Source organism: Nannospalax galili, unplaced genomic scaffold (assembly GCF_000622305.1).
Source record: "Nannospalax galili isolate Female #2095 unplaced genomic scaffold, S.galili_v1.0 scaffold10, whole genome shotgun sequence".
NCBI classification, from domain to species: domain Eukaryota; kingdom Metazoa; phylum Chordata; class Mammalia; order Rodentia; family Spalacidae; genus Nannospalax; species Nannospalax galili.
Genome location: NW_008331140.1, coordinates 11122594 through 11140552, shown reverse-complemented (window position 1 = coordinate 11140552; position 17959 = coordinate 11122594). Strand labels below are relative to the sequence as shown.

At 33.9% G+C, this 17959-nt stretch overlaps 1 protein-coding gene across 1 annotated transcript in view; it reads right to left on the bottom strand.

Annotated features, from left to right (window-relative positions):
- Positions 1–3816: 3816 nt before the first annotated feature.
- Brwd3 (bromodomain and WD repeat domain containing 3) overlaps positions 3817–17959 on the bottom strand; it is a 163415-nt gene continuing 149272 nt past the window's right edge. Inside the window, exons 37-41 of the mRNA XM_008822671.3 lie at positions 16653–16805; positions 15068–15231; positions 14704–14801; positions 13885–14043; positions 3817–9452 (exon numbers count right to left, since the gene is read on the bottom strand). Of these exons, the coding sequence (XP_008820893.1) occupies positions 8698–9452; positions 13885–14043; positions 14704–14801; positions 15068–15231; positions 16653–16805 (1329 nt within the window). The 3' untranslated portion in view covers positions 3817–8697. The remainder of the gene's footprint in view (positions 9453–13884; positions 14044–14703; positions 14802–15067; positions 15232–16652; positions 16806–17959) is intronic.

Below are 17959 nucleotides of genomic sequence, written 5' to 3'. Positions count from 1 at the left end.
TAAAGTCCCATGACAGTGTCACGTTTCTTCTGTTGTTGTTCTTCAACTTGAGCCCACTCTATTGCCTAAAACGATTTTGAGTAAGTATTCATACTTATTGTAGATCCAAGTAAGTCAGTCTTACTGACTCAGCTTATGTCCTTTTGCAAGGAAGAGTACCTTAATCCTGAACTTGAATGGTTTCTCTCTCCTTTTCTGCTAGCCATGTCATACTTTACAGCATAATGGAATTATTCTAAATAAGCACGTGTTGGTTTGTGCTTTCTCACTGTTTGCTTCCTGAGTACGTCACATTCTAGGGCATTTTAAAAGAAAATTACTAGTATTATGTTCCAGTGTGTTCTGTTACCCATTTCAAAATCAATTCTTCTTTGCCAGTTAGACTCCCTACAGTTACTAAGGAATGGAGAAGCAGCCACCTCACAGAGCAAGTCATGACTGAGGACAGATCACTCCATGTAGTAGTTCCCAATGAACAGTGAGGACACAACAGCATCAGTGATCTCAGTAACAATTCTATGATTCACATCACACACAGTATTAGGCCCTTTAAGTACCAGTTCCCCAAAGTAGAAAATAGCTTGAAGATATACCTTAACAAATGTCCTCATTGAAAAATCTGAACCATGTGCTCACTTCGGCAGCACATACACTAAAACTGGGAAAAATTGGAACCAGAAGCAAATGGGGAAGTTCTTTTTAGGTTACATTTATATGCATCACTTAGCAGTCTCCATTTCTTAGAAGTTAGGAAGGAGGACTATGGAACTAAATTTCATCCCATTAGCAATACATAACAGCTAGTATTAGAAAACTAGAAATAGACACCTTGGATAAATCAAGGCTTTTCAATTTACTAGCTATGTGGCTCTAGGCAAATTACTTGACTTCATTGAAACTAATTTTTCTCATCTGAAAAATAGGAGTTGACTGATAGTCTTAGGTGACTGAGATTATGTTTGAGGATAGACTTTGCAAATTCTAAAGCTCTTTAAAAACTTACAGGGCTTCACATACAGAAGGTGTTCAGTAAGTGTGAATTAACGAACAGATGAACAACTCTTGGAAGAAATAGTCTAGTCTTCCCACCGTTATTTCTTATCATTAACACAACAGCCACAAACTCCTGCTGGTAAATACAATGTATGAAGGACATCATCATACAAACCTAGAAAAAAGAATGCGACTCAGTATCTGACAGTTTCTGCCTGAACAAGTATAACCAAAGTGATAAAAGATTTAGTGACTAAAATTGTCAAGGGCATGATACATTCTGTTCCATAAGGTCAGACTAGACCAAATTAAGTTACGTTTTTTATACACAAGATTGACTATGGTTTATAAATTAAAACAACAAATGGAAGTAATTCAGAGCTATCAGGATTTCATTATTGACATTTTAGATGAACAATACTCAATGGTAACAGAATCTCCCTTTAAAATAACTATTATACAATTTGTAATGCAAAATTAATTAAAATGGTATTTTATAAAAAGACAAAGAAGAAAAGAAAAACCTCATAACAGGTTCACTTCCACAAATTACTTAATAGATCACACAAAATTCCTAGTACAAATTAACATGGTACCATACAAATTATAGTTAGAATTACAAGACAAAAATGAACCACAAAAACATCTCTTAAGAATGAATAAAATACCCTACCAAGTAATGTTAGTAACCTATATTAAATGAGTTGTTTTTAATTCTTAAATTATTTAGTGGAAAATTTATAAAATTAAAAGCTATAAAGATGCTGAGCAGGTTATCAAATAAAACTTTACAAATTAATGAATGTACCCTAGCATAGAGTTTTGTCAATCTTCAATATATAATCAAATAATAAAATGTTAGTAATTTAGTTAAAATGATCTATTAGATGTTTATAGTTCTACTGTGCAAGGTGAATATTAACCTGGATGGCAAAGAAATATTAACCATGGATGGCAATATTAACCATGGAAATATTAACCATGGATGGCAAAGGAAAAGCTACTAAAAAGTTACAAAATGGGAAAAGAAAAATGTTATCCCAAAAATTTGGGGAAAAAATTGACACAAAAAATTTTTCATAGCCAGGTACAGTGGTGCATGCCTTTAGTCCCAGATGTCAGGAGGCAGAGGCAGGCAGATCTCTGTGAGATAGAGGCCAGCCTTGTCTATATAGTGAGTTCCAGGTTTAAAGAAGACCAAAAAATTTTTTAAAAATTTTATCTACTATTGTATTTGGTCTACCAGCATTATGTATCAGAGATGCCTTAAGGAAAAGACTTGAGACATTAAATATAAGTAAATTAGCATAAATATAGCACCAAAACTAATTCCCCTTTAAAAATTAGCTCACAAATTCAATAGTTTCAACTCATTTCGTACAATTTTAGAAAGTAGCTTTAAATAGTCAGTGCTAAATAATATGCAGAAAGGGCAAAGAACACTTTTTTTTACCTTTTCAACTAGGAGAACAATCTTCTGAATTCTACCATAAAAGTTTTGTCATAAAAATTCCTTAATTTTTCTACTTATGAAATCTAGAAGTGAAGTAAGAAAATACTAAAGCGTGCTAACAAAGTTTTTAATATAACACATTTACATCTTAAGAGAGGGCTATCTTTAAGCAATCAAACAAGTAAACGAAATATTCAAATAAGTGTCTGTTCCTCAATCTGAGTATTGTGAAAAACTGGGCTACTTTCAGTCAATGTATCCAAGGCTAGAAGATAACGGAGATCTAGGTCTAAGAGTCTTCTCATTTAATTCTAAAAATGCAAAATGGACAGGCTAGATTTTTTAAAAAAACAGATGTAGGTCAGTCTTTAGCCAGTTTATTTACCTTGAACTTTATATAATCCTCGACATTGGGAGAAAACTTCTGGTTAACTGCATGGGTTTAGATCTAGGATGCATGCTCTGGGTAGAGCATTCAGATCCTTGCTCACATCGTTTTTCTCCCTTCTATATTTTACAATGAATTAAAGCATCATTTACAACATATTCAAAGTGGATAGGTAATTTAAACACAAATTAGAAATGTTACTTATTCATAGCTCAGCATGAGCTGGGTGTGGTGGCACACACCTTTAGTCCCAGCGCTTGGGAGGCAGAGGCAGGTGGATCTCTGAGTTCAAGGCCAGACTGGTCTACACAGTGAGTGCCAGGACAGTTGGGGTGACAGGGAGACCCTGTCTCAAAAAGACCAAAAAATAAATAAAAAAATAAATAAAAAATAAAATTTACAAACAATAAATATACAAGAAATCTATCCATTTGAAATAGGACTTAACAGGTATGGAAGAATGTATGAGATCCAGTAGGGACGTGTGGGCACAGATGGGTGAGGGGTCTAAATTTGAATAAGAATTTTTGAATGAAAGGTACAAATCTCAATAAAAATAATTTTAAAAAGCTCTGAAAAACAAAAAGCTGATTAGTGCTTTGCACGCACCAAGCAGTCCACATTTTAAAGGTACTGACATCATTATTTATTACCTAAAAGTGATCCAAAGACTATTTAATAATGAGCAATATCTTTTCTTTCAAAGGAAGCAATTCAGTTTCTAAGATTAAAAAAAAATGATACCAATAAAATATTCTATGACAAAGGAAACCCAAGACTTACATATTACAATCTCTAAAGTTGGGTAGTAGAAAGGTAACCCTGCATTTCTTTTATTTCTTTTGTCTTGTTAATTTATCTCTCATACATGAGTTAAGGCATAAAGCAGCCAAGAGTGCAAATGATTCCAAACAACTTGGAATTTTATTGTAAACATCCCATAAAGAATGGCAACAAATTAGTCCAGTTTTTGTCTTTGAAGGTAATTGCTTATAATGACTGACAACTGCCAAACAGAACATCTTTTATAAACCAAGCTAGTTTAGTTTACCTTTTTTCCCCCACTGAATTTTAGTTTAATGGACATTCTGCCCACATACAACATCACATTAACTATTAACTGAATGTTTTTCCACCTTAAAGTTTATGGACACTAAGAACAAACAAAAAGTACAGTTTTGTTAATACTGTGTAAAGGATTACAGAAAACAAGGATGATAGATTACAGAACAAAGAAATAAATTACTGATTGCCATCACCACAGTATTGTTTAAAGAATTAACATTTGTAGTACTGCCTAATGTGTATTTAGTAACATATGCAAAAACACATTTTCCAACTGGGTTTCTAGATATTTCTGTATGGGACTTTAAATGTAAATTACCAATGGCGATTTCAATATGTATCAATAGTTTTTTTTTTTTAGAAAATAATTATCATGCTTTTATATGCCAAAGTCTCATATCCTAGATTTATTTACGATAGGTATAAGAATAACAAATGGGCATACATATAAATAAACACCCCTTAACTCTAAACTGCAGGGCCTTTCTACTGTCCTTCTCATCAATGAGCCAGAAATTTCCAGTCTTGTTGAAGATATACATTATGTGCAGTCTTCAATGCAAAAAAAGAAGATAAAAGCAAGCAGGATAAGAAAGATGAGAAAAGAAATAAGATTATAAGACTATTTAAGAAATAAATATCAAGAAACCTGAGTGCTATCCATGTTCCACAAAATACAGCACCATGAAGAAATTTAACTTTATATTGGATTTTCACCTGAACTTTGTAAATTTGGTAATTAACACTTGGTGAAGAATCTTTGCTAAGAGATGAAAAGTAGAAACAGCATGAAGTATTTCAACATTAGTTTTAAAAACAAGACAAAATTATCTCAGAATATTATATATTTTCAATAAAACATTCATAAAGCCTTGTGTACCACAAAAATGATGGTGATGGGGTTAGCATTTAAAGTAATGGACTTTAAATGTCAAAATCCTTTCCCTTCTCCCAGAAGAATTCATTTCAGAATTTAAAATGTTATTTTACTTGCTTAAAAGCCCGGGCATCAAAGGTAGTGAAAATCACGTTTTAAGACTCTCTTTTAAAGATATTAAAATTCAGACTTTAAAGATAAGTACCAGTTGGTAAATGCGCATAAAATGATTCCAGAAATATGTAAGTAATAAGTGTTTACCATTACCACAAAAGATACAAATTTGAAAAATGCTCAAAAAGTTTTATCAAAAAGTTGGAAGCGATATTCACATCTTTCTTTTTCAGTCACTGATATTATCTGATGACAATCTATATGATGAAAACAAAATAAAAAGATAAATCATTCAATTTTACTTTAAAACATTTGAAAGCTAATTTAGATGTCTGAAAATACACTGTGCAGAATGATACTTAAGAATCCTACTCAGTTTCTTTGCCTCTGGGTGAAACAAAGCATTGTGCTTCGGAAGAATTCTGGAATAAGTCTGATTTCTGGGGAGAGAAAGAAAAACAAAACAAAACAAAAAAATCAAAAGGGCAAATTAACTTAAAAGAATAGAGGGACACAGTCATATGACAAAACCGGATTGGTTATCTAGGAGGCACAATGAAATGGGTTAAGCATTAAATAATGCACAGGCTAAGAGCTCTACAGAGGCAAATAATTGATAGCATCCTCCATATAAAATACTCTCTTTTTTAATGTCTGGGATAAGGTACGTCAAACTTGAAAAAAAGGCTACATACATCTAAGTACACAAATACATATAGAAAAACAAATTTAGTCATTAAGCTAGGAGGTTTGTGCATGTTTGGAGAGCATCCTATTGCTAGATGAGATACTTACAGCAAGCCAGAAAAGAAACACATGATTCAGTTTTATAAATATATGCACATGCTAAGATCATTAAGGTGGGAATCTGAACATTAGCATTCATGAGAAATATTATAGCTTACTGACTATTTATATATAGCATAGGATTAGACTTACACATGGGTATGCTCTCATGGGCCTAAATATAACCGCAATCTTCACTAGCAGAATTCTCAACTCATTTCCTACTTTTTTTTTCTTTGCTATGGTTGAACTCAGATCTTATTTAGGTTTAAAGGGCCTCTAGAAAAAAATGATAATCAATGCCATACAAATTATGACACATTTATAGGAAGTGGTGTTACAAAAAACAAAAATACAAAAACAAAAAAAAAATTGAGGGAGGGTGAGAAAGTCCAGATAAAAGTAAAAATATTATTTCCCAGACTTTTGCTTTCACACTTACCAAAATATTTTGCATGCAAACAGAAAATTATCTGTTTGATTTAAAATAAATGATAACTATACTCATCTAACATACTCTGGTGACTAACTCTTTAAATGCTAATAACTGAAATCAACATCACAGCAAAATGCTGTTCACCAGTATTTTCACAGTATTTCACTACATATAAAATATGCTTTAAAATGTCTTTAGCCTTATTATTCTAATTATGTAAGCCTAGAAAATCTTGACATCTGGGGAATAAATGTGGCATTTTTATTTTTCAAAATAAATTATAAATAAAGCTCCAGACAGCTAACATCACACAAATGGCAATTCTTCTACACTTCAAGAGGTCAGCTCTTCATAGAAGAATGTCAACAAAAATTTTCACACTAAAATGGTACACATGATACGTATTTGGGTATATCCAGGAAGTTAAGCAACTATCTTGGTTGGTGTAGGACAAAGTGTTACAGACTCCAGGGAAACATAGGCACAATTTAGTCTAAATGCCCAAGAGGTGAATAACTGAAATAGCCTATTTTAGTAAACACCAAATAATCCCAAATGGGAACATTTTGAATCTACACTATGGTTTAAATGGCAGCTGAGTTATAACCAGAAATAGTTTTGGTATAGTGAAGTTAAACAACAACAGAAAATATCAGCTTGGTTGACTGCCTAGTAACAGAAGTTAGTGCCATTAACAGTTCATTTTTGTTCTTAAAGCCTGAACATTTCTACTGCAAGTGAAAACTGCTTAAGGATATTAGTCCAAGAATACCCCCCCAACCCTACCAAAAAAGCAAAGTTATGTGTGTACTCCTTCCTCTGCACTTACAGATTTTCAGATGCATGATATGCAAGCATGAAACAAACACATCAGCTTAAGAAATATCCTGGGATAACCAGGTATGCTTTAAGAATTTTGTTTCATCACACAAGTTGGATCTAAGTGCAACAAATCTGCTGTTACAAAAGCAGAGATATCAGTATTATCCCTCATACTTCAAACGTTTAAGTATCTGACAAATTAGCAAATCTGCAATCCCAAATTTGAGGTGTAAAATTGATCTTGGAACTCAAGCTCACTTATGAAACCATGTGCACTCTACTGTTGTAAACAAGACTGTAAGAATTTTAAAGATTTTTTCAACTATAAAATGATTCAAAGTATCTGTTTGCAGTGCAATGAGGCTCTTTTCTGAAAGTCTATAACAGAAGAACCCTTTGGAATGATGAGAAAAGCCTATGAAAGTTAATTCAAAGTTATTAGCTAGCCAAACTATTTCAACTCAAATTAAGTGCTTTGTAACCTTTTAAGATTCAAATGAAAACCAGTAACTCACAGCTGTTAAATAGTACGTGGTAGCAGAGATATATAAGCAGTAGACTAAGCCTACTTTCACAAACATGTTCTAGAAAAGTCTAAAGTAGAGCTTATAATACTTAGGAAATTTGGTTAATTACAACTATTAATTTGAGAGCCAATATGATTATTGACAATCCTTAGCTTATAACTTATGATTATTCGTCCTTACCAAGCTTGTTCTATTTCTCCTTAGTAATGAGTAACAGCATCTATTTTATTTAACATTTCCAGTAGTTGTAGTTAATAGAGGTAGCTGAGCTACTGTTCAAAGAAGTTATTCTTTATGGATGAGGATTTTTCAAATGCTTAAGTTATTTTTAAGCTACATGAATTCTATTAATGCAATAAAATATAACAGGAAAAGAAAAATGGATGCAAGAAACTTTTGCATTTGGCACCTTGTCTAGATTGATACCTCAAGTATTCTCTTTTAATAAAGTTAATGCACACATCAGGACACACCACAAAGATTTGCTACATATTTACAAGGCACCAACCCTTTCTCACCTTAAACGTGAATTAAGCAAATCAATGAAAAGCATTATCAAGAGTCCCCCCACCCCACCCCAAAACTGCAGTATAAATATATACTTCAGTTCAGTACAGTTCATGAAAGTTTGGCCTGGGAAGAGTAAAATAATCCAGATCGTTCTTACAATATAGAAACTGTAAACATTTAATAGCTGCCTTTAGGATTGGTGTATTGTGCAAAAGTTATTATTACTGGGTATAGGAATCAAAATGGCAAAAACAAACTATATAAAACTCTGTAAGAAGGTGCTATACTTCTGTGATAAAAAAGCAAAAGAGGGATATTCTATTGAGATCAAAATGTCATGCTACTCTTAAGAAGCGGAATGCTCCTTTAATGTAGTAAATCTGTAGTGTGTCTGTGGTGTGTGTGTGTGTGTGTGTGTGTGTGTGTGTGTGTGTGTGTGTGTGTGTGTGTGTGTGTGTGTGTACACGTCCACTCATGCATGCACACAACATGTATATGTGTGGGCAGAATTTGTTTTAATTTAAGGCCTAATGAGTAAGGCTTGTCTGAACAAATGAAGTGTGGAGATTAAAAGTCTTGAAACAAATGTATACTGGCATAATGGAAAAGCACCAATGTGAAAGGAAGCAGAAGTCCCCACACAACTTGCTTTGTAGATTTCCTGGTAAATTCCCTGCAGTAGAAGGCCATTGATTTTTTTTTAAATTACTCTAAATTTATTAACTGTTAATAATTCCATCCCATGAGATGGCTAACCCTGGCTTTTTCTGTCATTTTACGTACTCTGCCTGATCTGGATGTGCCAAGATTCAGAGGATCCTCAGTGGACACAAAATTGTCATTATCGGAATCATCATTGTATAAAACAGTCCTCCTGCCTTGGTTTCTTGTTTTAATTCGAGGAAGTCTACTGAAACGTCCCGAAAACATTGTATCAAATTCATCATCTGCAATGCGGGCCCGTTTGGCTCTGGTGGCTCCTCTAGAGGCACCTCTTCCTCCTCTCCCTCTCCCTCTCCCTCTTGTACCACCTCCACCTCTTCCTCGCCCGCCTCGCCCCCGGCCTCCTCTCCCTCTGCCTCCTCTACTCCATCTACCCCATCTGCCCCATCTGCCTCTTCCTCCTGTTCCTCTCATTTTCCAGTTTCTTTTTCCATTGGCATATTGTTTTCTGAGTTTTCTTTTAGGCCTGGTTTGTATGAATTTGCTGTAGTCATGGTCTCCATCTACGTAATCTTGGTCTGTTCTGGAAGTTGATTCGGAGTCAGAATCAGAGCCACAGGTACTTTCCGAACTTAAACTGGATCCTAACTCCCCACTGTCTGAGGAGGACAAATGTGCTTTTTCTTTTGTTTCTTTCATTTCTTTTTCTTCTCCTCCCATGCTTTCATCTTCTTCTGATGCACTGACTAGTTTCCTTTTGATTCCTGTTCGGGGCTCTCTGCCATCACCATTTGTAAGAGGTCCATCAAGGGAGTGATCTAAAGTAAAGTAACAATTAAAAAAAAATAAGTCTTAACACTATAAAATGGTCATTTAGATTCAAAAGAAAACATATATTAAAAATATCTAGTGTGCAAAATTGATGGGAAAGAATCACTGAAGGTGTTGGACAAAGAACTTAAAATTTGTTTGAAATCAAAGATAAGGTTTTAACGTTTGTCTCATTGCTTCTTTGGGGGTGGCTCCAGAGGTAGACTGAAGGATTTTTTGGAGAGGTAGGATTTTAATACAGAACTAATAAAGTAAAATTGAGTAATGAAGAAAATTCCTTTTGTGAAAACAGAATTAATGAAATCCAGTTTAGCCAGGGAGGAATAGAAAAGTGAAATGGCAGGAGATGACTAGAGAAACAGTAGCTGGGTTCTCTCTGTCTCTCTGTCTCTGTCTCTCTCAATCATCTATCATGCTACTGTTGCTGTGTAGACAACAGAATGCAGAAGTTAGTAAGTGTGAAGCAGAGATCAACTGGAAGAACACTGTAGTCAGTAGTCTAGGTAAGACATGAAGTGTCAAAAAGTGATTAGACTTACAACATTTCCTTCTAGAAGGTTCTCTAGAATAAACATTTCATTGTAAATGTTGGACTGATGGGACTTGCTGAAGGATTAGATATCAAATACTAAGCACAAAATGGTTTACTTTCTAGGTTTAATAGTCTGATAAGTTGGGTAACGAGTAGAAATATTTGCTGTGGAGAGCACAGCACTGAAGATGGAATGAGCTTGAGCTGGATGCTAGAAAAAAGTCAGTTTTCTAGTTTTAGATGCCACTAAAGCCCTAAAAAATATATGAAAAAATAAACAAGGGTTAACAGTATAGCTCTATGTTTAGCATGCATGTGACTCTGGGCTCAGCCTTCAATGCGTACACGCACATAAACACACTCAAAAAGAAATGAAAAAAAATCATGTGGATATATCAGCTACATCTCATGAAAGGATGGGTCTAGAGAGAGAATTTTGGAAATTTTCACTCCATATACATAGGGAAAGGTCAATGAGCAAGCAAATAAAAGGAAAGAAAACGGCTCAGGAAAGCAAACAACGATGTCCCAACATTTAAAGATAAAGAGCTACACCAAAAGTAATGGGGGTATTCAGTGAGATAGGAGGAAACAGGAGAGTAAAATGGAAGGGTAACAGATGGGTTGTGTGGTGATAAAAATGACATTAGTTTAGTAACTTAGGTGTTATGGAATGAAGCATTTGCCTTCAAAATTCTTATGTTTAGGTTGTAAATCCCCAAGTGATTTCATTTGGAGACTGGGGCCTTCTAGGAATAAATTAAGAATAAATGAGTTGATAACTATGGGAACAAAATTCAGTAAGACAACATTATCATAGAAAGAAGAATAGCTTTGGGAATTTGGAAGTTTCTCCCCACCCCCACACACATACAGGAGAGGGAGAGGGAGGGAGAGAGGGAGAGAGAGAAGAAGAGAGAGAGGGAGAGAGGGAAAGGGAGAGGGAGAGAAAGGGAGAGAAATGGAGAGAAAGGGAGAGAGAGGGAGACAGAGGGAGACAGAGAGAGAGAAAGAGAGAGGGTACAACTTAAAGATGGCAATCTATAAACTGGAGAAAGAAAGGCTCTTGTTAGGTCCTAATCCTTATGTACATCGATTATGTAAACTTAGAGCCTCCAGAACTGTCAGAAAATTAAAGTTTCTTGTTTAAGTCAGTCACTATGTGGTATCTTGTTAGAGCAGCCCAAAGTGACTTAATACACTTGGCCAGAGACTATGATGAAAGCACAAAAGCGTCAGATAAGACATTTCTACGGTACCAAAGAGTACAGAGGGGCTGGAGAGATGAGTCAGCAATTTAAAATCACTTGCTTCTCTTGCAGAGGACCTGTATTCAGTTCTCAGCATACATTCTAGGTGGCTTGTAATTGACTATAATTCCATCTCTACGGGATCTGGCACCCTCTTCTGACCTCATTGGGCATCATATTCAAGTGCACAACCCCTCCCTCACACATAATTAAAAATAAAAATAAGGGGCTGAAGAGACGGCTCAGCGGATACGAGCACTGACTGCTCTTGTAGAGGACCCAGGTTCGATTCCCAGCACCCACATGGAGGCTACAAACGGTCTTAACTACACATGAAGGCAATATACTCATACACATAAAATAAAAATAATAAATAAAATAAAAAAATTAAAATCTGGCTTATTAAGAATAAATAAATAAATAAATATAGGATACATACAACTTCACAACTAAGTGGATATAAGAGGTTAAATGGGGAATCAGAAATACTGAGTTTGTCATGGTGGTACATGCTTCTAACCTTAGCACTATACAATCTGAAGCAGGAAGATAAAAAATTTGAGGTAAGCTAAGACTCTACTGTTCAGACCATTCCTTTAAAATATGAGATATTTAACCTGAACTATTATTAGCATGAACTTGAGAGGCAAAGATAGTAGGTACTGAGGAAAACTTATTTTTAGGAAGCTTCTAGAAACAAGACTTGTGAAATGAAGAAATGTTTAAGTTGGTGATATGCATTAAGAGAGTCATTAGCATCGAGATGACTGGTTTAGTCAAAAGATTTATTAGATTTCTTTACTTGTACTAGTCAAGAACAATTGAACTAAAAATAGTGGAAGACTGCAAATAAAGATCAAAACAGCCAAAGAAAACAAAAAGAAAATAAAGATACAGGGATATCAGCAGAGTATGTAAGTCAGCAACTAAGAGCTCACAGATGAGATAGCAAACAGTATCTAGTGATACAGAGACCAAAAAGATAGGTAGTAAGAAAAGGACAACAGACTGTCTAGTATTCCATAACACTGGTGACTTTGGGAGATTAGTTTTGGAGAATGACTGGGGCAGAAGCTAGACTATAAAGCACAAAGGACTCAGTATGAAAACAAGAGGCAGAAAGTATAGCCTACTCTGTCTATGAGGTTTTCCATGAAGGACAGTGCGGGAAGTCTGTGTCATAAGTATGAACAATACAACAGAATCAAAGAGTACAATTACAAATTGGGAAAATAAAAGCACATTATTTTAAAGTAATAACATGTTTCAATTACTTATTCATCTTTTAGTTCAGATCAGCTGCAACATGTTTCAGTATTTTTCATAAAATCAATATGAAAAATACACCTTTAGGAAGTCTATTTTTAAGTTATTTGATGATTATAAAACAATGGATAAGCTAATTAATCTTCACTAACATGTACACATGTTTGAAATGATATTCTAAAAAAATATTTGGAAAAGCAAATTAGATATTCTTACAAACTTTGAATAGCTGACCATAGAACTTTCTTTGAGCATGTTCAGGGTCTATAATATATGGCCATGTGTAAGAACTTCTGAGTAGGGGCTGGAGAGATAGCTCAGTGGTTAAGAGCACTGACTGCTCTTGCAGAGGACCTGGGTTCGATTCCCAAAACCCACATGGAGGCTACAAACCGTCATTAACCCCAGTTCCAGGGGAATCTGAAGCCCTCTTCTGACCTCTGTGCAGCGTTGCACAACACGGGTGCACTCACATACATGCAGGCAATACACTCATACACATAAAATAAAAATAATAAAATATTTTTTAAAAAGAACTTCTGAGTAACAGTAACCTTCAGCTATTTACAAAATTAATACCCTTGTCATGGGTCCAAGATGGATATATATGATAATGAATTACATCAATGATTTTTTTGAGACAAAGTCCTTGCTGGCCTGGGACTAGCTATGTAAACCAGGCTGGCCTCAAACTCACAAAGATCTGTCTGCCTCCGCCTCTGCCTCCTGAGTATGGCACCATGCATGGCCTTTGATGATTTTTTTTTTGAGCACTAAAATTTTTCTGCAAATATAAAACTATGTAGAAATGTAATAGATAAAATATGAAAGGAATGTTCTCCTGGTCAAATGTAGAAAGTTAGTATGACATTCCCAAAGTACTTGTGAATTCCCCAGAGATGGGCGAGGCACAATCTGTTAACTACTGATTTAGTGATATAGGAAGCTCCCATAGAAGAGAATATATGAGGTATGAACTGAAAACCTTAGAAGACAGAATGTGACTTTTGAGTCATTTTCATTTCTTATTAACATGGTTTAATATATGAAAAAACCCTAAATGCATCTAACAGTCTGGTTCTTATGTGCTTGAGAAAAGAATTTCTTATTTAGTTTTTCCTCCTATTCATTTCACTTGAAATTTTGTTTTGAAAGACTAATGCATGTTTTAAAACAGTTATTAGATATATGCTAATGGCCTGTTCCTAATTGTGGTTATAAAGCACTGCTTGACTTAATTTGATTATATTAAAATTATCATTAAGTGTTAGGACATATTAGTTGTAGTACCCTAATTCATCAGCTTTTTAAATGCTCAACATCCATAAGAAAATAAAGAATAAGTTACCCCCCTCATATTCAATTTCCTACCTTGTTTAACTGGTAAAACTCTATTACGAAATGATTTGGCTTTTCCTGGGTCATGGCTATTTCCACTTCTGCTATATCCACTGAAACTTGATGGAGAAAATGGTCCATCTGCTTCATCATCAAGTAGATATAATGAAACACCTTCAGCAGCATCTGAAACTTGCATTTTAAAAGATTGTGATGTTAACATAATTTCATTTTTTCGGAAAGTTAAACAGGCTGCTTTTAAAACTTGATCTTCACTATTTAATTTTCAGATGAAAATTAACAGTTGCTTTAAGAAGGATATATAGGTCAAGTGTGGTGGCACACACCCACAGTCCTAGTCTTTTGGACACTGAGGTAGAATAAGGGAGTTCAAGATCTACCTATGCTATACAGGAAAACCCTAAACCTGCTCACCCCAAAAGTAAGTATGAATACTTTGACAAGAGAAAAAATGGTTTACTATCATTAAACTTTTAAACACAAAATGTCAGAAAATTTGTGCAAGGAAATAGCTCCATCACATTTCTAATTCTCAAATCCTATGCTGACAAATATATTGTGCATAAATTATATGATATTACAGACAATAAAAATGCCACATTTATAAAAGTTTCAAAGAGATTTTATACAATCTAGTCAAACAAAGAAACCAAATCACTTTACCTAATGTCTTACTGAGGTCCATATAGTTAGCAAGTAAAATAATGGTTAAAACACAATTTTTCTTAATCAAATGTATTGTAGCTCTTTGCAGTATAAATGATGCTACTACTTTTATATCATTAACATCAGCATTAAACTACAGACACAAACACAAAAAGACATATTTACCAGGAGAAGAGAAAGGAGAACTAGTCCTGGCATAAGACATTGAGGTATTCTGGTCATTTTTAGGCTGTAACTTCATTTGTTTCTGTTTCCCTTTTGGACTGTAATAAAATATGCATAATTATGATAATTTTTTCTGTTACTAATTCATTATGATAGACAGTGTGTTAAACTTCAGACTCCAAAAAGATTAACATAGTAAAATTCACATAAACAGCACTCTATTACCAACCCCATATTTACACAGGGTCAAGAGTGCTTAACAGAGTATTTTGTAATTTCCTCCAAATTCTTCATAAACTTTGAGAAACGAGGTATGCACAGAAAATGCTTTCGGGTCACCAATGCGCTGCTCAGTGTAATGTACCTTGGAGCTCTGCTGCTGGACAGTGAACTGCTGCTGCTTCTCAGACGCTTTCTGTAACGCGCCCTTCTCCTCTTCTGACTCTGCATTGCTGACTTATATTCGGAGATGATATTTTTAATATGACTTTCAAATAAGGCAGACAGTCTCAGCGTCATACTATAGATCTGGAAATGTAGAAATAATAGTCTTGTTTTACCAATTACTTTACATCTGAACCAATATGAGCAACATAATTCCAGATGAAAATCACACTATCTGAAAAATACTTCCTGAGGAATTTAGATATAATTTTCACTAAAAAATTAATAAATATTCTAAAAGACAGGATCTAGTGCTGTGAAGGATAGGAAAAAAAGATCCTTGTATATTACAAGGGGGAATTTTTACTGGAGTTACATCCTAAAAGGTAACTTATAATATGTACCCAAAAATTATAAGTACACTTATCTTTTGCCTAGTAATTTTACTTCTGGGAATTTATGGTAAGGAAACATAGAGGATTAGACATATATGAAAAATATGCTCAAGGGTATTAAAGACAGTAGCTAAAGTTATTACTGATATAAATTAAAAAAACTAAAAACATTCTCTAGGAACAGAATACTTAAAAAAAAAATAACATAAAACGACCAGACAATAGACTATCAAAGATCTTATTTTCAAAGAGTCATAATATCTAAATAACAAAAGCCTTGAAATATGCAACTATTGCTTTAAAGACTATATGAACATGTGAAATATATTTTAATACAGAGAGTGCTAGAAGCACACACATTAACTATTAAGTGTAAACAAACAGGTGATAAACTTTGCAGGTAATTTTTTTTATACTTAGCATTTCTCAAATTTTCTATAGAGCAAATCACTATAAAATTATGTGAAAGGAGAAAAGAAATGTGACAAAAATCACAACTACAGAAAGCGGTGAAGATTTACTCTATATAAGTAAGTTGAAGCAGGTCAATACATATCTACTATGTAACTAATTTGAAATACACAAAAATTCATTAGAAATACACACTAAAAATACAAATACAGATGCAACAATAACAACAAAAAAGTTAACTGGACATCAGTGACTCTAAAAGACAAAAACTGTTACTATTTTTTCTTCTCAAAATGGTTTTGATTCTCATTAATACACAGAAATATTTTATGCAAGCATGAATCAAGTTATAATTTCCCAGTATGGTTCCCTATGTGTTACAATAAAGGGCATGTATCCATATTCAGAGATAATTAAAACATTTCACATAAATAGAATTCTCAACTACTTTTATGCTTATCAACTCATTTACTAGAGATCTGAGTATTTAGTATTTAAGTCACTAACTTTCCTTTCTTTGTCTTTTCGCTGGCAGATGCAATTATCATTAAAGGGTAAAGAAGAATTAGGTAAGAGAAAGCAAAGGTGCTTAATTTCAGAATGATTGGGCTAAATATGTGTTTACACACATTTCAATAACTGTCAAAGTTGTGGCATATATTTCCTTAGAAATCCTTAAACTGTTGAAAAAGTACCTGATGTGTGTCTATGTATAATTAAATGCTTGGATAATTAACTCATTTAATATTATTTTCATACCCTTGACTTTTTATTGGAAGTATAAGTTTTGGAGTTGCTGAATATTTGGCGAACATCTTTATAAAATTCCAGAGGACTACCATAATTTCCTGCTTCCAAAGTTTCTTTCACAGTGCTGAAGTCCATAGGTGTCTCTATAACATCTTGATAATCCTATGAAGGATAATGTGTTATATTTAAATTCTCAAAGTATAAAACAACACTAAACAATAAAATGGTACTAAGAATTATATTACCTAGTGATTCAATTTACCTTGAAACAAACACACTACTTTTAAGTCTACCAATTACATATTCCCACTCCTAAACCCATTTCTTTGGTGCATCCTGAAAATAGTATGGGTCTGAAAGGTTAGAAGAGAAAATTAATAATTACAGGCATTAATTTCCAATACCTCATAAAACTGTCCAATGAATGACAACTGATGAGATTATTCAGGCATAATTAAATTATTCTCCACAAAAATAAAATAGAATAAAATAAAAATTCTCCACAAATTACCTACATATTTACATCTGAGATACAATATTGTACTTAAGTTATCATTAGTTGAAGTCAAAGAAATTGGTCATGCTTATGCCTCTCTGTTTCCGTATATCTATCTATCTATCTATCTATCTATCTATCTATCTATCTATCTATCTATCTATCTATCTATCTATCTACCTACCTACCTACCTACCTACCTACCTACCTACCTATCTATCTAATCTATCTATCAGTCATTGGTAAGGCAAGCTTTGAACTTGTGTTTCTCTTCATCAGCTTCCCAAGTGCTAGGGTTGTATGTCTGCACTGTCACATTTGACTTCCTTTTTAATTTATAATCAATATGATACTTCTATCTCATCTATATTCTTTAGCCTCTTTGATTCTGAACTTGGTTTGATTTTAATTAGGGCAAAGAAGAGATTCCACTTTAACTTGAATTTTTCAAGTCTAGTTAAGATCTGCCTATGGTTATCATATGGGATACAAAATGAAACTTAGACTTATATAGAAAAGGTATTATAAAAAAGATAATAATAATGACTAGTAATCATTGGCTACATAGAGATTAAAGACACATGTGCAAACATGTGTTAGTAGCATTAAAAATATAGGAAACAGCCAGGCGTGGTGGTGCACGCCTTTAATCCCAGCACTTGGGAGGCAGAGGCAAGTGGATCTTTGTGAGTTCAAGGCCAGCCTGGACTACATAGTGAGTTCCAGGACAGCTGGGGCTATAAGGAGACCTTGTCTCAAAAAGACCAAAAAAAAAAAAAGAAAGCGGTTTTTCTGCAAAACTTTTAAAGAAATGCCAAAT